At 39.4% G+C, this 21,319-nt stretch overlaps 1 protein-coding gene and 15 non-coding genes across 17 annotated transcripts; 15 read left to right on the top strand and 1 right to left on the bottom strand.

The window, feature by feature from the left end:
• Positions 1-5,889: 5,889 nt before the first annotated feature.
• LOC140158324 (uncharacterized) lies at positions 5,890-20,514 on the bottom strand. Of its 2 annotated transcripts, XM_072181419.1 has the most exons (6): positions 20,320-20,514; positions 18,855-19,136; positions 17,385-17,543; positions 8,153-8,311; positions 7,649-7,727; positions 5,890-7,228 (listed from the first exon to the last, which is right to left on the bottom strand). In XM_072181419.1, the coding sequence occupies exons 1-6, from the start codon at positions 20,435-20,437 to the stop codon at positions 6,769-6,771; spliced, it is 1,257 nt and encodes a 418-aa protein (XP_072037520.1). In that variant the 5' UTR covers positions 20,438-20,514; the 3' UTR covers positions 5,890-6,768. The 2 variants fall into 2 exon arrangements, with proteins under 2 accessions (XP_072037520.1, XP_072037521.1); XM_072181420.1 differs by lacking the exon at positions 18,855-19,136.
• Trnav-gac (transfer RNA valine (anticodon GAC)) lies at positions 9,088-9,160 on the top strand. The gene has a single exon. It is a non-coding gene; the product is annotated as a tRNA-Val (tRNA).
• Positions 9,527-9,599, top strand: Trnav-gac (transfer RNA valine (anticodon GAC)). Its single transcript has one exon. It is a non-coding gene; the product is annotated as a tRNA-Val (tRNA).
• Trnav-gac (transfer RNA valine (anticodon GAC)) lies at positions 9,966-10,038 on the top strand. Its single transcript has one exon. It is a non-coding gene; the product is annotated as a tRNA-Val (tRNA).
• Positions 10,403-10,475, top strand: Trnav-gac (transfer RNA valine (anticodon GAC)). The gene has a single exon. It is a non-coding gene; the product is annotated as a tRNA-Val (tRNA).
• Positions 10,842-10,914, top strand: Trnav-gac (transfer RNA valine (anticodon GAC)). The gene has a single exon. It is a non-coding gene; the product is annotated as a tRNA-Val (tRNA).
• On the top strand, positions 11,281-11,353 carry Trnav-gac (transfer RNA valine (anticodon GAC)). Its single transcript has one exon. It is a non-coding gene; the product is annotated as a tRNA-Val (tRNA).
• On the top strand, positions 11,720-11,792 carry Trnav-gac (transfer RNA valine (anticodon GAC)). The gene has a single exon. It is a non-coding gene; the product is annotated as a tRNA-Val (tRNA).
• Positions 12,160-12,232, top strand: Trnav-gac (transfer RNA valine (anticodon GAC)). Its single transcript has one exon. It is a non-coding gene; the product is annotated as a tRNA-Val (tRNA).
• On the top strand, positions 13,478-13,550 carry Trnav-gac (transfer RNA valine (anticodon GAC)). Its single transcript has one exon. It is a non-coding gene; the product is annotated as a tRNA-Val (tRNA).
• On the top strand, positions 13,917-13,989 carry Trnav-gac (transfer RNA valine (anticodon GAC)). The gene has a single exon. It is a non-coding gene; the product is annotated as a tRNA-Val (tRNA).
• Trnav-gac (transfer RNA valine (anticodon GAC)) lies at positions 14,357-14,429 on the top strand. Its single transcript has one exon. It is a non-coding gene; the product is annotated as a tRNA-Val (tRNA).
• On the top strand, positions 14,797-14,869 carry Trnav-gac (transfer RNA valine (anticodon GAC)). The gene has a single exon. It is a non-coding gene; the product is annotated as a tRNA-Val (tRNA).
• Trnav-gac (transfer RNA valine (anticodon GAC)) lies at positions 15,237-15,309 on the top strand. The gene has a single exon. It is a non-coding gene; the product is annotated as a tRNA-Val (tRNA).
• Trnav-gac (transfer RNA valine (anticodon GAC)) lies at positions 15,677-15,749 on the top strand. Its single transcript has one exon. It is a non-coding gene; the product is annotated as a tRNA-Val (tRNA).
• On the top strand, positions 16,116-16,188 carry Trnav-gac (transfer RNA valine (anticodon GAC)). The gene has a single exon. It is a non-coding gene; the product is annotated as a tRNA-Val (tRNA).
• Positions 20,515-21,319: the final 805 nt, after the last annotated feature.

Raw genomic sequence — 21,319 nt, 5'->3', positions numbered from 1 at the left:
ATAACTCTCGAAGAGTGCTTTCGTAACCATGTAACACAACAATATTGTCAAGATGAAATCGACTCAATATAGAATTCAATGCGATTTAGTGGATATTGTCCTATTTTGCTTTATTCACATGGTAACGAAACATCCTAAATTAGGCAAACTATTCTTTTCTGATTTCTCATGGCAAAACAAAGAGTTTGAGACCATTGTCAACAAAATCGGAGCAATTTTCATTTTCGCTCCCTGTAGAGCCAAATTTCGATCTATGACGTCACAATGTTACCTATTTGCCCATAACTCCAAAACCGTAAGTCGTAGATAGGTCAAGCTATACTTTTTCTGAATCCTTTTGACTAGATGAACACATTATTGTTGTTTTTCAGTCCGAGCAATTTTGAACTTGACCCCGTATAAAAGTTCAATGACCTTTTCCCACAAAATATGGGTCCTATTGAAATGGCTCCACAGCCTATAACGATTAGCTCCAGTATTGTCACTCTGCCAAATATGGCATATTTAAAATGATTTGCACAATAAAATACGGCAATCTATTGGACTATATTGCATCACGCAATGGGCTATTCCCATTCTTATTCGCTCATTCAGGTAACCCCATTAAAATTCATACTCCCTGTGTGGGATCTGTGTGGGTTTTCGATCTCGATCTTACATGGAAACCCATTATCCAAACATTTTTATACCAAGTTTGAGTTCAACTGCTTCATGCAGCGGTTTGGATTCTAGAAACAAAAGTGTGTATCACCAGTGACCATATAGGACAGAACATGACGTCCGGAGTGCCACACACCAAACTCGGGACCAAACTGCCATGTTTTGTGTTTATACTTATAATATTCAAATATGTTTTGGGGTGGATTATAAATACACAAATGAGTCAACTTGATAGAAACTCAATGTTCTTACCTGAGCTCGTAATTGTGATCATGAAGAGAAGCAGTTTCAGATTTGTCACGGCGCTCATGATTAACGTCTTGAGAAAGGCGACATGAAATAGCTAGGTGTAGGTTTAATACTGAATATCGTGGCAGTTACTACAACTCAGCATCGTGTGAAATGAAGTGGTAGCGTGTCAATTTCCGTGTTAGGCAATGTGTCCGTGTTACCGGGGTATACTCCAACGTTCAACGTTGGTTCCTTATAATAAAAAAAAAAGGAGCAATAAAGGAATTAAATTGTGATGTTAAACGGAAAGGCCACTGCATGGTGTTGGGTCATTGGTCTCAGTCTGCCAAAGTTCAACAAACTTGACAAAATAAAAATTCCCTTTAAAAGGGAAGGCCAGCCTCAATGCAGAGGTCTTGTAAATAGTTTGGGTCACCGTGAAAGGCATCACGCTTACATCCATGTTACATGATAGTTCACCAAACCATCAATGGTGATAACATGCACACTGAAACAGCAAAAAACCATTAACTCCTATAACTCCTGTCAGTGTCATCTCTTTAATTCATTACTCCAAAATGTTCTGCATTTTTGTCTTTACTGCTTTACCCATGCTTATTATTAAAATCAAGAAATACACTGCAGTTGTTAGTTAATTCGCTATGTAAACTCAACTTACATGCACATTTTATTTTGAAATGATTTTATATTATTTCACAATGTATAGTTTACTATAAAGTAGATAGTGGCAAGCACATGATAAAGGACTGATCATTCACTACAATCTTCACTTTTAAACTGTATTTTTTGAATGTGTTGATTGTTAGTCAGAAACTCCTGCAAAGCTATGGACATGGCATCTTAATACCTACTCCATTCTGTAATAGTCTGCATTGTGTGTTTTCTCAGTCTTCAATCATTTTGTTGAATGTAATTTTATGAATCAAATAAAAAAGATAGAAAGTGGCTTCACTTTAGTTATGTGTCATTTTACAGTATTTTTTACAGTATTTATAATAAAGTAAGACAATTATTTATTTATTTTCTATAAGTACATGTCAAAATATGGGATATATTGTTCAATATTATAGCTAGCCACTAAAAACTTTATTTTCCATCGGATTTTTCCATTTGAAAAGACAAAACTGATGTTAAAGATAGCAATAACATTTTGAGTCAATTTTATCCATAAAACGATACAGGATAGGATAGATAATTACTTTGACTTCAATGTGGTCCATATAATGAAGATTTTGATTCTACAACATTATTAGATCTGTTATCAACATATCAATTATGCACTCACAGGCAACCAAACATCATGCTGTGCTCAGTAGTCCACTGATATGACCTCGTTCCAGTGATCATTCCCTGCTAATTACTAATTGTTGACCATGTCATTTTTGGGGCGCCCTCTACGGAGGCGTCCCACAATATTGGCATGTACTTGTGAGTAGCTTCTAATTTCAGTCTTACTAGATTTACTCCGCAATTGTTGTGCTATTTTGCTAAAATTATGCCCTTGCTCAGAAATAAATCCACAATATGCTTGGATTTTATTTTATTATTGTTTTCTGTTATGCACAGGATAAAATGGTGTGCGTATATTCTTTGTTTAAAAGACAAAATTAATGGATTTGTAAAAACACCAAATAAATCGAGACCTTTGACCTTTGTAACCACTTTGACCTTTGTAACCAGTTTACCGCCTCTTAGAACCCGATAGACGGTGACCAACACTTTGGATTACAATAGCCTAATCTGAATGGCATAGTCCAATAAGCTCAAATAAACAATCATAGTGCAAAATTTGACCTAACTTGCAGAGTATGAGTTTTTGTACCCAAAGTTTCAAAGTCAGGCATCTTATCAAGATCAAGATAGTGATAGTGACATAACAATTAACACGCTTATCTTACCAAGGTCTTATCTATCTGCATGGGGTAATTGGAAATTATGGTGTAGCCTATTTGTTTTAAGGATGAAACAACTGGCTCCTTTTGCATGGAAATTAGAACAAATTACTATACAAGCTGTATCAAAAAGTTTGGTACCCAGCAGTTTTGATAGTAATTGAAAAGCCTGGTTCTTCCAAATGCAATATCGGGTCCCCCTTAAAATGATAAAATGATCAGACCATAAATCTTTTGTGACTGTTTATGACATTAATCAACAAATTATGCGGATCCTAGATGTGTCGAGGATGTTATGTTTATGAACAAAACGTTACGTTTGTATTTTCAACATTGTTAATCATTGCTACGTGTATGTTAACAAATGAAAGTTCTGTAATTATTTTAATTCTTCAATGCTAAGTTAGTAAGTATTCTTTTGGATATCATCAAATTGTAAATCTCTAGTCAGATTTTCAGTGTGTTAACAACTATGTATCAAAGATGTTACGTCCATGTACAAAACATTAACGTTCTTATCTTGTAAACATTGTATACCCATATAGCTACTTTTGAAGAATGAATGTTCTGTAATTGTCTTTTATCCTTCATCTCTATTAGATTTTCAGTGTATTAGCAAGTAGATGATGTATATGTATCACAGACGTTATGATGTATATGTATCACAGACGTTATACATTCATAAAAACTTTTCTTTTGGTCAACATAGGGGTAGATCCTCTTCTATACTATCCATCATATACCCCCCTGCATAACGAAATTCAACAATATTCAATATCCAAAGCAATATCATCACTACAATATGCCCCAAAATTGAACTCCCCCACCCCACATAATCGCAAATTGACACGACAGCTTCATTCCAATTCAATTTATTTCATCCAAAACGGTCCTGTGATACACCTTCCCCAATCAAACACATTTGTCTTGCATTTGATCATCTTCTACTCTTCCCTAGAAAAAATCATTATGATACCAAATCCCCGGGACCAAATCTAAACACCATGCCATGGAATTCACCATATCACGTCCAAGCTCACATAATTTGGGCGCCCCATTCCTTTTTTAAAGGAATTTTTATTTTGATATGCTGATTGCTGAACAAGTTTATGTTTATATGTGTAGGCCTAACCTATGATAACTTTTAAGTCATAATTAATTCAAACATAACTTTGGCAATACTCAATCGTTTTCGTTCGTTGAAACGGCAAAACATACTTTCTTTTCCTTGCAAATCGAATTAGCAGACATCAAAAACATTTCCACCGCAAGAATTAAAAAAAATAATTCATACCAATAGAAGAAGGCTATAATCTTAGCTAATCTTTAGTGTACAAAAATCCCATCTCAGAATTAGGTACCAGCCCTATGGGCTGGCGACAACCAAAATATAGACGGTGAATTTCCTGTACCTTGCTGCGCAGTATCCCGCATCATTGAGCCATATAGAGGGAACGGTGTTGTTTATTTAAACGTATCTATTATCTTTATAACTTCCTCACAACATTCAACACAACCTTCTTTATTAAATAATCCTTTCTAATAATTTACCATCTGAACATTGGATCAGTTACCCGGGAATCTGGCACCATATTAAAGCCTCACAAAGCCACCTTATCACAGTATTTTTGGGACCTGATATACTGAGCACATTAAACATACCAAAGTGCATTCAGAATACGAGGAATGGCATTGTGATATCAAATGGTGTTGTTGTTTTTGGGTTGGGTTTTTGTTGTTGTTGGTTTTTTAGGGGGTTAGTTTTGAGTTTTTTGATATCATTGTCTCAGACAGTCCACATCATCAGATCATTCAAGACGTATGAACAATCAACAAAGTGGATGTAAGTAGTGAGCATAGGATGTTAATGAGCAAGTTAAAAATCAACACCAGACTAGACTATAAAAAGGCAAAAATTACTAAGACCAAAGCAAATCAGCATCAACCACGAGACTTGGAGGGAAAAGGGAGTAGAATTCCAACTGCAGCTGCCAAACAAGTTTTGCAGATGAATGTGAAGAGGAGAGGACTATAGAATAATAGATTGAATGTCCTCCCCCCTCCCGGTTTTTCAACATGCGACGGAGAAGACAATCGCGATGCTGACAAGATAAGCTTGTGTGGCGTTGACGATATTTCTTATTGATAAAAATAGATAATACATTGGAAGACAATAAAACCATATTTGCAATATATTGCAAGTTTTTATGACAATAGTGTTTTATTTATGGAGCAAAGTGGATTCATAGGAATAGTTCATACCTGGTTGATGAGTGATATCAGTGATAGAAAACAATACTAGTAAGGCGAAACTTTTATGTATATATAATATACGGAGTCCCACAAGGCTCAATACTAGGTCCCCTACTCTGTATTTTGTCAATGACAAAATTAACACGACACCTTAATATTATAGAATTCGGAGACTGTGGTGTACCGATCGGGGCAGTATAGCAAGTGGCAAGTTGCCCACGTCCCCTTCTTACTCACAATACACCTGCACAAAATTAAAAGAAATGTGATTTACTGTTTCCTCCTGGACTGTTTGCGAAATAGTATTCTGTTTGGCGCGCATTGTAGCATTAAAATTTCATACTTTCGCGCATTTGTTCTGGTAAACACGGTAAAGTCATATTGCCCCACTTTAAGATTTTGCCCGGTACGTCACTATTTTGGGAAACCAGTGTAAACCTAATCTTGAAAAACTCCGGGGAAAAACTATGTAAGCTTCAAAAATGGGAAGTGAGCACTATAACAGGTGCCATACCTACAAATTAAAATTGTATTTATGTACAATACTTAATCAACTACCAACAACTTTTGATATCCATAACGGTCCAATATACAGCAAAGAATAATAATCAATAAGAAACAGATATTTCTTTACTGATCGAACAGCCAATGCCACATAAACATCCATCAGCACTGCTAAAACTTTCCTTGATTCAAATGTATGTACAAATATTTTCTCAATCAGCTACAAGCTCTAATTTTTACAATATTTACAAAACTCTCTGATATCCATAGCTATCACATAAAAAACAGCATTTAAAGGCCCACTCAGTGATCCCAGCGAAAGCGTAAAAAAATTGAATAACTATTGCGTATAACTTGCTTAAAAGTGAAATTTGGTAAAAGGACAAAAACATCTGCTGATGAACAAATCACTGAATTGTGTTTACACTGTAATCAAACAAGAAACAGCGATCATTCTCGCGATTCACAATACAATGCGCCGCCACAATTGCTCTTGCTAGTCCAATTTTTGACCTCGCCTTCCTATCCACCATTGGATTTTTACGCGAGTGTGATAACAATAATGCTGAAAACAGCTCCACAAAGGATTCTGTGTGATCAATAGATCTACTACAATTCGAGGGCTCAGCGCAACAATATCTTATCTCCAATTTTGGCAAAAATGAGATTTTGGTATGAAAATGTAGCTAGCAACACCGTCCATTTGACAGCCACAAAATCTTAACTCCATCATGGTATATATTCACACAACAATTGAAATATCAGGCTCCTGATCCTGAATGTGCCACAGCAACAACATCTCAACTCCATGGAGCTCCATAGAGTTTGTATTGGCTCTGTAGGGGGTCTTTTGCACACGGAGTTACGATAATGTTTTTGGTGTTTTTCTCAAAATGTCAATTTTGGAGTTAAGATACTCTTGCCCTGAGCCCTCGAATTATTGTAAACTGCTGTTTAGTGTACATTCGCGTGTAACATAATTATATTGACATTTAAACCACAATGACATGTTGTGCTGTTTTTGTATTACGCGGGCTTTGGATGTCGACATTTTCCAATGATGCACTGCGTATTTTGACCTCTCCGCAGCTACCGCTGGAGGCGCATCGTATTGTGAATCGACCGAATTGTAATCCGGCAAGAAACAAAACATATTCAGATTAACAGTCAGAACCTTGCACATAATCATGTAATCAGCACTTAAAACTTAAAACAACGGTATATTCACATAAAGTCGTTTAGCATTGTTAGCCCCACTTTGGACAACATTTACACGCGGAGGAACAGGGACTTGCAATGTCTTTCGACAATCAGCATCAGAGACGTTTTGTGTCTCAGGAATCTCATTGTATATTGGATCCTGATCATTGTCGTGTCCACGTCCTGTCTCAATGCTCGCATTAACACTTTGATATTCCGTTTCATTTTGCCGAGAGGAAGCATCTAGACCCAGATAGTCGCTATCCGATTTCAGCTTGTCTGGATTCGTCATTCCTTGGTACACTGATTCTGGTTGTCGTGATGTCATATCTATTCCCATATAGGTTTCAGTTTCTGAATCAACATTCTGGTAGTCAGGGGCTTCTTTCTGAAATTTGGTAGTACTTCTTGTTTCTAGCCGGTTGGTAGAATCGGGTGTCTGGTTGTTTGTACGAGATTTATGTCGACTGAAAAGATACGTTTTAATGATCATTAGTGATTATATTTAAAAAATAATCATGATATAATTTAGGTACCAAAATCACCAACACCATCATGCACTACTTCCACTACCAAATTACCAACAACAACATCAATACCAATACCAATACCAATACCACTATCACTATACCATCAATACCAGCACGTCCACCACAACCATCACTATGGCCAAAAATAACGCAAACGCATCCTCCACCATCACCAACACATACTACTGACACAAAAATACCAATGACACCATGCACCACCAACACCAACAGCACCACCACCAATTCTAACACCACCACCAATATCAACACCAACACAATCACCAAAAGGTAGGCCTATACTGGCAGATTGTTAAGTATTATTCATATGCAAAAAATTGCAATGAAGCAATAACTTACTGATAGAAATGGACGATCAGAAGGGTCACAAACAAAACGACCAAGAGTGTAACAGCGATTGATAAACCGGTGATGATTGCTGAAGAAAATCATCGAGTAAGATGTGATTAATCATATGAACATGTTTTGCTAAGAAGGTGCAACTTATTAAGGAAATTCAAGCTATTCTGATAGGACAGTACCACCACTTTCAGATCATTTGCATCCAAATCAAATGACCCTTGAGAATCTTCAAGTTTAAATGTAACAATAAGTTGTCTTTTTTGCTTAAAGTCCAGAAAAATATGCTATAGTTAGGTTATAAAGCTATATATTTTTAGCCCCCTTAAACGAAAGTTGATCTGATTTGCAATATTTTCAGTTTTGACCCCGATATCAATTTTGACCTTGAATTGACCAAAGCGGATAATTCTGAATCGATATCAGGTTCCTCTCTGTTTCGATGTATGATTCAAATTGTATAAAGTTATGAGAAAACATAATATATTTATGCGTGGACTATACCTATTTGAGTAGATCCGTCTCCCTGAGCTAGAATGTTGAGAGTACTAAGAGTCCTCACTGTGTTTGATTGCGCAAGTGATGATGTTGCTGTTACTTTTGGGGTCTTCCTTGATGGAGCTGTGTTTGAATTTGTAATCGCTATTGTAGATATCAAAGAGACTGTAAAATATATACAGGGGATTTTTAGTGAAAAAACAATCAATCAGCCCTTACTGAACAAAAACTCATGTATAACTTACTGCGAAGGAATTCCTGTGCGCTGAAAAACATTAATTTGATAAGCAAATGCCTTTCTTCCCTCAATTTGAAATCTAAGAAAGTGGTACTGATCATCATGCTCTGAAAGGATTAAGTCTGTTGTCATTCTCATATGCTGTTTCGGTTCAAAATTACCTTTTGCTGAGGAACAGGGGATTTAATCAAATCGTGTTAAAAGCAGCGCCAATTGGTTTATAGTTGTGTCCCTTATGCACTGAGCCTTGTATATTATTTCACTCTTGTGCTACACTCGTGAAGCTATGTGTCTGGTTGTGACTGATTATCACATTACATTAACCTTTAATCCTTGTGTAGCTAGGTTTTGATCCCAGTCGTCTCTATTAAAAGTCTCTCAGCAGATCTATTTGATCTCTACTCTCAGCTGATCGTTGATCACAGACTGGTTTGAACTTTTTTTCAGTTTTGACCCTGATATCAGCTTTGACCTTGAGATTCTTGAATTGACCAAGGGGGGCAATTCTAAATCGATATTATATTCATGTTCCAGTGTATGATGCGTAGGCCTCTTCCCTTGTTTGCATGATTATATTAGGCCGGCGGGTAAGCATCATTAATTGATCTCGTACACTGGTATGTAATGTGTTGTTTGTACTGTTTACCCTGCATGACTGCTCATATCCATAAGTACCAGACTTGAGTCCTGTTTATCAGGGACAGTCTGTGTAGCTCAGTGGTAAGAGCGCTCGCCCGACAAGCGAGAGGTCTGGGGTTCGAGTCCCCGCACAGGCAGGTATGTCCGGAGTTTTTACTCTGGTATATCTGCCTATGCATGCAATGTTTCCATTTGTAAATTCATGTTTAATTGTGCTAGTGTGCGATGCGTAATTCTTCTTTCCCTGTATATTGATATATTAAGAATACGATTAAGCATCATTAATTTGATCTCGTGCGCTAGTTTGTAATGTTTGAATGTTTCCATGTTCCAGTGTATGATGCGTAGGCCTCTTCCCTTGTTTGCATGATTATATTAGGCCGGCGGGTAAGCATCATTAATTGATCTCGTACACTGGTATGTAATGTGTTGTTTGTACTGTTTACCCCGCATGACTGCTCATATCCATAAGTACCAGACTTGAGTCCTGTTTATCAGGGACAGTCTGTGTAGCTCAGTGGTAAGAGCGCTCGCCCGACAAGCGAGAGGTCTGGGGTTCGAGTCCCCGCACAGGCAGGTATGTCCGGAGGTTTTACTCTGGTATATCTGCCTATGCATGCAATGTTTCCATTTGTAAATTCATGTTTAATTGTGCTAGTGTGCGATGCGTAATTCTTCTTTCCCTGTATATTGATATATTAAGAATACGATTAAGCATCATTAATTTGATCTCGTGCGCTAGTTTGTAATGTTTGAATGTTTCCATGTTCCAGTGTATGATGCGTAGGCCTCTTCCCTTGTTTGCATGATTATATTAGGCCGGCGGGTAAGCATCATTAATTGATCTCGTACACTGGTATGTAATGTGTTGTTTGTACTGTTTACCCCGCATGACTGCTCATATCCATAAGTACCAGACTTGAGTCCTGTTTATCAGGGACAGTCTGTGTAGCTCAGTGGTAAGAGCGCTCGCCCGACAAGCGAGAGGTCTGGGGTTCGAGTCCCCGCACAGGCAGGTATGTCCGGGTTTTTACTCTGGTATATCTGCCTATGCATGCAATGTTTCCATTTGTAAATCATGTTTAATTGTGCTAGTGTGCGATGCGTAATTCTTCTTTCCCTGTATATTGATATATTAAGAATACGATTAAGCATCATTAATTTGATCTCGTGCGCTAGTTTGTAATGTTTGAATGTTTCCATGTTCCAGTGTATGATGCGTAGGCCTCTTCCCTTGTTTGCATGATTATATTAGGCCGGCGGGTAAGCATCATTAATTGATCTCGTACACTGGTATGTAATGTGTTGTTTGTACTGTTTACCCTGCATGACTGCTCATATCCATAAGTACCAGACTTGAGTCCTGTTTATCAGGGACAGTCTGTGTAGCTCAGTGGTAAGAGCGCTCGCCCGACAAGCGAGAGGTCTGGGGTTCGAGTCCCCGCACAGGCAGGTATGTCCGGAGTTTTTACTCTGGTATGTCTGCCTATGCATGCAATGTTTCCATTTGTAAATTCATGTTTAATTGTGCTAGTGTGCGATGCGTAATTCTTCTTTCCCTGTATATTGATATATTAAGAATACGATTAAGCATCATTAATTTGATCTCGTGCGCTAGTTTGTAATGTTTGAATGTTTCCATGTTCCAGTGTATGATGCGTAGGCCTCTTCCCTTGTTTGCATGATTATATTAGGCCGGCGGGTAAGCATCATTAATTGATCTCGTACACTGGTATGTAATGTGTTGTTTGTACTGTTTACCCCGCATGACTGCTCATATCCATAAGTACCAGACTTGAGTCCTGTTTATCAGGGACAGTCTGTGTAGCTCAGTGGTAAGAGCGCTCGCCCGACAAGCGAGAGGTCTGGGGTTCGAGTCCCCGCACAGGCAGGTATGTCCGGAGTTTTTACTCTGGTATATCTGCCTATGCATGCAATGTTTCCATTTGTAAATTCATGTTTAATTGTGCTAGTGTGCGATGCGTAATTCTTCTTTCCCTGTATATTGATATATTAAGAATACGATTAAGCATCATTAATTTGATCTCGTGCGCTAGTTTGTAATGTTTGAATGTTTCCATGTTCCAGTGTATGATGCGTAGGCCTCTTCCCTTGTTTGCATGATTATATTAGGCCGGCGGGTAAGCATCATTAATTGATCTCGTACACTGGTATGTAATGTGTTGTTTGTACTGTTTACCCTGCATGACTGCTCATATCCATAAGTACCAGACTTGAGTCCTGTTTATCAGGGACAGTCTGTGTAGCTCAGTGGTAAGAGCGCTCGCCCGACAAGCGAGAGGTCTGGGGTTCGAGTCCCCGCACAGGCAGGTATGTCCGGAGTTTTTACTCTGGTATATCTGCCTATGCATGCAATGTTTCCATTTGTAAATTCATGTTTAATTGTGCTAGTGTGCGATGCGTAATTCTTCTTTCCCTGTATATTGATATATTAAGAATACGATTAAGCATCATTAATTTGATCTCGTGCGCTAGTTTGTAATGTTTGAATGTTTCCATGTTCCAGTGTATGATGCGTAGGCCTCTTCCCTTGTTTGCATGATTATATTAGGCCGGCGGGTAAGCATCATTAATTGATCTCGTACACTGGTATGTAATGTGTTGTTTGTACTGTTTACCCCGCATGACTGCTCATATCCATAAGTACCAGACTTGAGTCCTGTTTATCAGGGACAGTCTGTGTAGCTCAGTGGTAAGAGCGCTCGCCCGACAAGCGAGAGGTCTGGGGTTCGAGTCCCCGCACAGGCAGGTATGTCCGGAGTTTTTACTCTGGTATATCTGCCTATGCATGCAATGTTTCCATTTGTAAATTCATGTTTAATTGTGCTAGTGTGCGATGCGTAATTCTTCTTTCCCCTTTATATTGATATATTAAGAATACGATTAAGCATCATTAATTTGATCTCGTGCGCTAGTTTGTAATGTTTGAATGTTTCCATGTTCCAGTGTATGATGCGTAGGCCTCTTCCCTTGTTTGCATGATTATATTAGGCCGGCGGGTAAGCATCATTAATTGATCTCGTACACTGGTATGTAATGTGTTGTTTGTACTGTTTACCCTGCATGACTGCTCATATCCATAAGTACCAGACTTGAGTCCTGTTTATCAGGGACAGTCTGTGTAGCTCAGTGGTAAGAGCGCTCGCCCGACAAGCGAGAGGTCTGGGGTTCGAGTCCCCGCACAGGCAGGTATGTCCGGAGTTTTTACTCTGGTATATCTGCCTATGCATGCAATGTTTCCATTTGTAAATTCATGTTTAATTGTGCTAGTGTGCGATGCGAGCTTCTTCATCCCAGATATTGATATATTAAGAATACGATTAAGCATCATTAATTTGATCTCGTGCGCTAGTTTGTAATGTTTGAATGTTTCCATGTTCCAGTGTATGATGCGTAGGCCTCTTCCCTTGTTTGCATGATTATATTAGGCCGGCGGGTAAGCATCATTAATTGATCTCGTACACTGGTATGTAATGTGTTGTTTGTACTGTTTACCCCGCATGACTGCTCATATCCATAAGTACCAGACTTGAGTCCTGTTTATCAGGGACAGTCATTGTGTAGCTCAGTGGTAAGAGCGCTCGCCCGACAAGCGAGAGGTCTGGGGTTCGAGTCCCCGCACAGGCAGGTATGTCCGGAGTTTTTACTCTGGTATATCTGCCTATGCATGCAATGTTTCCATTTGTAAATTCATGTTTAATTGTGCTAGTGTGCGATGCGTAATTCTTCTTTCCCCCTGTATATTGATATATTAAGAATACGATTAAGCATCATTAATTTGATCTCGTGCGCTAGTTTGTAATGTTTGAATGTTTCCATGTTCCAGTGTATGATGCGTAGGCCTCTTCCCTTGTTTGCATGATTATATTAGGCCGGCGGGTAAGCATCATTAATTGATCTCGTACACTGGTATGTAATGTGTTGTTTGTTCTGTTTACCCTGCATGACTGCTCATATCCATAAGTACCAGACTTGAGTCCTGTTTATCAGGGACAGTCTGTGTAGCTCAGTGGTAAGAGCGCTCGCCCGACAAGCGAGAGGTCTGGGGTTCGAGTCCCGCACAGGCAGGTATGTCCGGAGTTTTTACTCTGGTATATCTGCCTATGCATGCAATGTTTCCATTTGTAAATTCATGTTTAATTGTGCTAGTGTGCGATGCGTAATTCTTCTTTCCCTGTATATTGATATATTAAGAATACGATTAAGCATCATTAATTTGATCTCGTGCGCTAGTTTGTAATGTTTGAATGTTTCCATGTTCCAGTGTATGATGCGTAGGCCTCTTCCCTTGTTTGCATGATTATATTAGGCCGGCGGGTAAGCATCATTAATTGATCTCGTACACTGGTATGTAATGTGTTGTTTGTACTGTTTACCCTGCATGACTGCTCATATCCATAAGTACCAGACTTGAGTCCTGTTTATCAGGGACAGTCTGTGTAGCTCAGTGGTAAGAGCGCTCGCCCGACAAGCGAGAGGTCTGGGGTTCGAGTCCCCGCACAGGCAGGTATGTCCGGAGTTTTTACTCTGGTATATCTGCCTATGCATGCAATGTTTCCATTTGTAAATTCATGTTTAATTGTGCTAGTGTGCGATGCGTAATTCTTCTTTCCCTGTATATTGATATATTAAGAATACGATTAAGCATCATTAATTTGATCTCGTGCGCTAGTTTGTAATGTTTGAATGTTTCCATGTTCCAGTGTATGATGCGTAGGCCTCTTCCCTTGTTTGCATGATTATATTAGGCCGGCGGGTAAGCATCATTAATTGATCTCGTACACTGGTATGTAATGTGTTGTTTGTACTGTTTACCCTGCATGACTGCTCATATCCATAAGTACCAGACTTGAGTCCTGTTTATCAGGGACAGTCTGTGTAGCTCAGTGGTAAGAGCGCTCGCCCGACAAGCGAGAGGTCTGGGGTTCGAGTCCCCGCACAGGCAGGTATGTCCGGAGTTTTTACTCTGGTATATCTGCCTATGCATGCAATGTTTCCATTTGTAAATTCATGTTTAATTGTGCTAGTGTGCGATGCGTAATTCTTCTTTCCCCTGTATATTGATATATTAAGAATACGATTAAGCATCATTAATTTGATCTCGTGCGCTAGTTTGTAATGTTTGAATGTTTCCATGTTCCAGTGTATGATGCGTAGGCCTCTTTCCTTGTTTGCATGATTATATTAGGCCGGCGGGTAAGCATCATTAATTGATCTCGTACACTGGTATGTAATGTGTTGTTTGTACTGTTTACCCCGCATGACTGCTCATATCCATAAGTACCAGACTTGAGTCCTGTTTATCAGGGACAGTCTGTGTAGCTCAGTGGTAAGAGCGCTCGCCCGACAAGCGAGAGGTCTGGGGTTCGAGTCCCCGCACAGGCAGGTATGTCCGGAGTTTTTACTCTGGTATATCTGCCTATGCATGCAATGTTTCCATTTGTAAATTCATGTTTAATTGTGCTAGTGTGCGATGCGTAATTCTTCTTTCCCTGTATATTGATATATTAAGAATACGATTAAGCATCATTAATTTGATCTCGTGCGCTAGTTTGTAATGTTTGAATGTTTCCATGTTCCAGTGTATGATGCGTAGGCCTCTTCCCTTGTTTGCATGATTATATTAGGCCGGCGGGGTAAGCATCATTAATTGATCTCGTACACTGGTATGTAATGTGTTGTTTGTACTGTTTACCTCGCATGACTGCTCATATCCATAAGTACCAGACTTGAGTCCTGTTTATCAGGGACAGTCTGTGTAGCTCAGTGGTAAGAGCGCTCGCCCGACAAGCGAGAGGTCTGGGGTTCGAGTCCCCGCACAGGCAGGTATGTCCGGAGTTTTTACTCTGGTATATCTGCCTATGCATGCAATGTTTCCATTTGTAAATTCATGTTTAATTGTGCTAGTGTGCGATGCGTAATTCTTCTTTCCCCTGTATATTGATATATTAAGAATACGATTAAGCATCATTAATTTGATCTCGTGCGCTAGTTTGTAATGTTTGAATGTTTCCATGTTCCAGTGTATGATGCGTAGGCCTCTTCCCTTGTTTGCATGATTATATTAGGCCGGCGGGTAATCATCATTAATTGATCTCGTACACTGGTATGTAATGTGTTGTTTGTACTGTTTACCCCGCATGACTGCTCATATCCATAAGTACCAGACTTGAGTCCTGTTTATCAGGGACAGTCTGTGTAGCTCAGTGGTAAGAGCGCTCGCCCGACAAGCGAGAGGTCTGGGGTTCGAGTCCCCGCACAGGCAGGTATGTCCGGAGTTTTTACTCTGGTATATCTGCCTATGCATGCAATGTTTCCATTTGTATATTCATGTTTAATTGTGCTAGTGTGCGATGCGTAATTCTTCTTTCCCCTGTATATTGATATATTAAGAATACGATTAAGCATCATTAATTTGATCTCGTGCGCTAGTTTGTAATGTTTGAATGTTTCCATGTTCCAGTGTATGATGCGTAGGCCTCTTCACTTGTTTGCATGATTATATTAGGCCGGCGGGTAAGCATCATTAATTGATCTCGTACACTGGTATGTAATGTGTTGTTTGTACTGTTTACCCTGCATGACTGCTCATATCCATAAGTACCAGACTTGAGTCCTGTTTATCAGGGACAGTCTGTGTAGCTCAGTGGTAAGAGCGCTCGCCCGACAAGCGAGAGGTCTGGGGTTCGAGTCCCCGCACAGGCAGGTATGTCCGGAGTTTTTACTCTGGTATATCTGCCTATGCATGCAATGTTTCCATTTGTAAATTCATGTTTAATTGTGCTAGTGTGCGATGCGTAATTCTTCTTTCCCTGTATATTGATATATTAAGAATACGATTAAGCATCATTAATTTGATCTCGTGCGCTAGTTTGTAATGTTTGAATGTTTCCATGTTCCAGTGTATGATGCGTAGGCCTCTTCCCTTGTTTGCATGATTATATTAGGCCGGCGGGTAAGCATCATTAATTGATCTCGTACACTGGTATGTAATGTGTTGTTTGTACTGTTTACCCCGCATGACTGCTCATATCCATAAGTACCAGACTTGAGTCCTGTTTATCAGGGACAGTCTGTGTAGCTCAGTGGTAAGAGCGCTCGCCCGACAAGCGAGAGGTCTGGGGTTCGAGTCCCCGCACAGGCAGGTATGTCCGGAGTTTTTACTCTGGTATATCTGCCTATGCATGCAATGTTTCCATTTGTAAATTCATGTTTAATTGTGCTAGTGTGCGATGCGTAATTCTTCTTTCCCTGTATATTGATATATTAAGAATACGATTAAGCATCATTAATTTGATCTCGTGCGCTAGTTTGTAATGTTTGAATGTTTCCATGTTCCAGTGTATGATGCGTAGGCCTCTTCCCTTGTTTGCATGATTATATTAGGCCGGCGGGTAAGCATCATTAATTGATCTCGTACACTGGTATGTAATGTGTTGTTTGTACTGTTTACCCCGCATGACTGCTCATATCCATAAGTACCAGACTTGAGTCCTGTTTATCAGGGACAGTCTGTGTAGCTCAGTGGTAAGAGCGCTCGCCCGACAAGCGAGAGGTCTGGGTTCGAGTCCCCGCACAGGCAGGTATGTCCGGAGTTTTTACTCTGGTATATCTGCCTATGCATGCAATGTTTCCATTTGTAAATTCATGTTTAATTGTGCTAGTGTGCGATGCGTAATTCTTCTTTCCCTGTATATTGATATATTAAGAATACGATTAAGCATCATTAATTTGATCTCGTGCGCTAGTTTGTAATGTTTGAATGTTTCCATGTTCCAGTGTATGATGCGTAGGCCTCTTCCCTTGTTTGCATGATTATATTAGGCCGGCGGGTAAGCATCATTAATTGATCTCGTACACTGGTATGTAATGTGTTGTTTGTACTGTTTACCCCGCATGACTGCTCATATCCATAAGTACCAGACTTGAGTCCTGTTTATCAGGGACAGTCTGTGTAGCTCAGTGGTAAGATCGCTCGCCCGACAAGCGAGAGGTCTGGGGTTCGAGTCCCCGCACAGGCAGGTATGTCCGGAGTTTTTACTCTGGTATATCTGCCTATGCATGCAATGTTTCCATTTGTAAATTCATGTTTAATTGTGCTAGTGTGCGATGCGTAATTCTTCTTTCCCTGTATATTGATATATTAAGAATACGATTAAGCATCATTAATTTGATCTCGTGCGCTAGTTTGTAATGTTTGAATGTTTCCATGTTCCAGTGTATGATGCGTAGGCCTCTTCCCTTGTTTGCGATATTATATAGTTTCCTGTATGTTTCTATTTATGATTAGAATTGTATAAAGTTATGAGAAAACAAAAAATATTTATGCGTGGACTATACCTATTTGAGTAGGTCCGCCGTCTCCCTGAGCTAGAATGTTGAGAGTACTAAGAGTCCTCACTGTGTTTGATTGCGCAAGTGATGTTGCTGTCACATTTGGGGTCTTCCTTGATGGAGCTGTGTTTGAATTTGTAGTCGCTATTGTAGATATCAAAGTACCTGTAAAACATATCCAGGGCATTTTCAGTGAAAAATCAATCAATCAGCCCTGGCTAATCAAAAATCATGCATAACTTACAGAAATTCCTGCGGGCTAAAAATTAATTACTGATCATCATCTGCTCTGAAAGGACAGTCTGTTGTCATTCTCATAATTATGCTGTTCCTGTTTTGCTGAATGCAGGGACAGGGGATTTAATAAAATCGGAATAAAATTGGTTTGTAGTTGTGTGCCCTTATAATGCACTGAGCCTTGTATAATATTTCACTCTTGTGCTGCAATCGTGAAGATATGTGTATGGTTATGACTATCTCATTAGATTGACTTTATTGGTGTGGTGTTAGCATGGTTTCAATCCAAGTCTCTCAGCTGATCTTTATGATTGGTGTTGGTGGTCATCTTGAAACAGTAGCCATGGTAGCTTAAACCAGCTTATTAGCTTTTATTCTGGTTCACATACACGGGTGTAGGAATCAAGAATGTCCACAGCACATCATGCGCCAAAGATAAAAAAATACTCCTTTAAGTAATATCTTAAGAAACAACAAAACAATAAACTCATTTAAAAGCTGGAACCATACTCTGCCGTATAGACCCAAGCTTTCTTCCATTCAGTTCTGTTCGCAGCAGCGGACAGAATTGAATGGCTGAATGGAGGGGGCTACTCGGCAGGGGGCAAGGGGGCACAACGTCCTGTGCATCCAAAGTCAAGTAAGTCAAGTTTTCTCCTTACTTGATTGAAGGTGTGGTACGGGGCAAAAAGTCTTCTCCACCTCGAGGTTTCACTGACAAAGGTGAGTACATACTACAAGCCCAAAGGCAAACAGTAGTCCAGAAAAATGCCCATTGGAACTGGTGCTTGGACAAATAGCTAACTTTTGTCCGATTATCTTATGCAATACCATTTTGATGACCTCCAGAAGCCTAAGGGGCTGTGCAATAATTATGTGTACCCCCGGGTTGGTGAATTTTCAAAATGGTCTGCCAAAAATCGCTTGCCCCCCCCTTGGCCGTGCCAAAAATCTTTACCCCCCTTACTCATGCAAGATTTTGGTGAATCCGAATTTCAAACCGTAAATTGTCTTTTCGTATAATGCGAGCGCAGCGAGCATGAAATTTTGCATATTTGAATGTGTTCATAACGTTTTCCTACACCTTTTTAGGACGTAATATAGAATTAGTGCCCAAAATATCTGTGCCAAACATCGCTTTTGTTTGTTCGAACAATTCTGATACGTATTGAGGCACATAATAAGAAATGTCGACTAATATCGACTCCTCTATAAGAAAAGATTTAAAAAATCATTTACCTGTTCGTTCGTAAGTGAAGCTGCACTGTGCTATACTTGCTGGACCATCTGAAGCAACAACTAATATCTCGTTCATCCCAGTTTGTAAATTAGACAATATATGGAGCGTTCGCCAGTATAGGAAACTAGCATACAACTGATTGAAAATGTTGGCAGCTGAATTTGAATAGAAGTAGCTATAGGTAACAGCATTGGTATCTAGAAAGCCAGTAATGGTTGGTCTGGTGATGGTGATTTGACCTGCCGTACCTGGAGCAACATTTGGACACGTAACTTGAACGGCTGCAAGTAAAGGAAAACTTTTTTTAATAATTGGAAGTGATTCATTTAAGTAATATTTTAAATAGATCGTTAAGCCGTTGGTTGATGGTCATTATTGTATACTTTGGGACTGATTTTTCGACATCGGTGAGGTAAGCAGTCAAGTTAGCTCAATCGTTAAGGCGTTCGACTATGGTGCGAGAGATTGCGGGTTAGAACCCTGGCGGTGCCTAGTATGCTCTCGTGGAAAATTGAGTTACCTTGAAATTCCCCTGAACTGGGAACTTACTGCTAATTTCCTTGTTGTAACCCGTAACTCGGGGAGCTGATCCTGGTTGCGATGTGTGTGCTCTTGAAACAACAAAGTCCCTGATTTGTTATTATATGGTTTATGGAATGATGTTGTGCCGTAGTGGTCAGCGACAACCTGTAAAGCGTGCTGAGGCTTGTGGATCAACGTCTAGGACGACTGCGCTTTTTTTTTAATGTGGCACGTGACAGCAGCATACCGGGCAAATTGTCCATGGGAGGTAAAATGGCAAAATCGTCCCGCACAAAATGACTTTACCCGAACAAGTGCGCGCAAAACATGCGTAAATTGCAGATCGTAAATTATGGTCAATTGTGTCCCAATATTTTGAGCTAGGGGAAAGCTTCCTGAGATATGTAATTGTAGTGTTGTTCAGAACGATAATTATAGGTTAATGAACGCGTTTTACTTGTTGGCAGATAAATTAGACAAAATAATGCACGCGCGCTGATGTTGGTGCGTCTAATGCACGAGCCCCGAACATCAGCGCAAGTGCATTATTTTGTTTAATTTCTCGAGCAACAAATAATACGCGTTCATTAACCTATTTCATACACGAGAAGAAAGAAAAAGTGATTTTTGCTGTTTTTATAACAAAATTATCACAAAAAATATTGGAAAATAGAACCAAATATAAATGTATCAACCCGCCCGAAAAATGATCAAGCCACGCGACGCGAACGCGTGTGATAGTACTGCGCGTAGTACGCGTAGTGCACAATATACACAATCAATGCATGGTTTGGATTTTTCTAACGCTTGCTCTGATTGGTTCTCGCTATCTAAGAGTGTATGAATATAGAATAGAATACTGTTATTGGATTATCTCACAATCAGTAATAGCGACAAATGAATCATTTAGCTTGATCACATTACACATTTTGTCCATCCTACCTCGACATACTGGTATAGGATTATTCCATGCAGGCACACTGGAGGTTGTAACAATGCACTGAAGCTGACTATTGCCATCTAAATAATACCCAACATGACAATAAAACGTCACATACATCCTGACAGGTACAGTGGTAGGGGTAGAACCCGAAGAATCAATAACAAGGCCATTATCCAAGTTTGGTGTTTGGCACTTAAGTTGAAATACTGAAAGTTGGAACGAGTAAGAACATTCATCATTAGTACCACTAACAACATATGGAAAGGTTTCTATACAAAAACGATTCTCTTATAAACCTCTCTTATATTATGTGCACAATTTCCACCTCGATACACCTGAGCACACATTTTCGTCCAAGAACTTCCAAGCAGAGAACAACAAGCAGTGAATGTCTCCACCACATGCAGTCTTTGATTACACTACACGGTTGAGTGCATAGCAATGTGAGAGCTGTGGAGCTTCTAGCTGAAAAATGGGCCTTTTTGATTGGTTTTTGTCGAAACCTCAAGTGTTCCCTTCATCCAATCAGATTTTTTTATATCAAACGAAAGCTAACACTTCCCCCTAAAAACACTGTTCGTCACTAGATCAACAGATAACGCAATTCAATGTTATAGCAAGGCGAATGTGGTAAATCTTATGAAAACTACCTATCCAAGCACATTTTTGACCAAAATGTAGGTTTTAAAAGTCACAACCTCAAGTGTTCCTTACCATCTTTGTCAAATTTTATGTCATTAAATGAAAAAGCACACATACACTGGCGTCACCAGAATGAGCAATGGCCAATTCTCTTTAAATTGCAAATCTTGTGCAAAAAGTTACTATTTTCGCCTGTTTCGTCATACGGTTGTAAATTCAATGGACTATGACTTTGCTAAAAGAGCGCTTACCACTTGATATGTAACATATCTAATGTCAAGTACAACTGTTTCGGGGACGGATGACTTCATTTGTAAAATATAATTTGTACAGCAAAAATGTATTACCGATAACAAA

Source organism: Amphiura filiformis, chromosome 8 (assembly GCF_039555335.1).
Source record: "Amphiura filiformis chromosome 8, Afil_fr2py, whole genome shotgun sequence".
Taxonomy (NCBI): domain Eukaryota; kingdom Metazoa; phylum Echinodermata; class Ophiuroidea; order Amphilepidida; family Amphiuridae; genus Amphiura; species Amphiura filiformis.
Note: the sequence above shows the minus strand (reverse complement) of the source record. Positions and strands in the feature narration are given on the sequence as shown.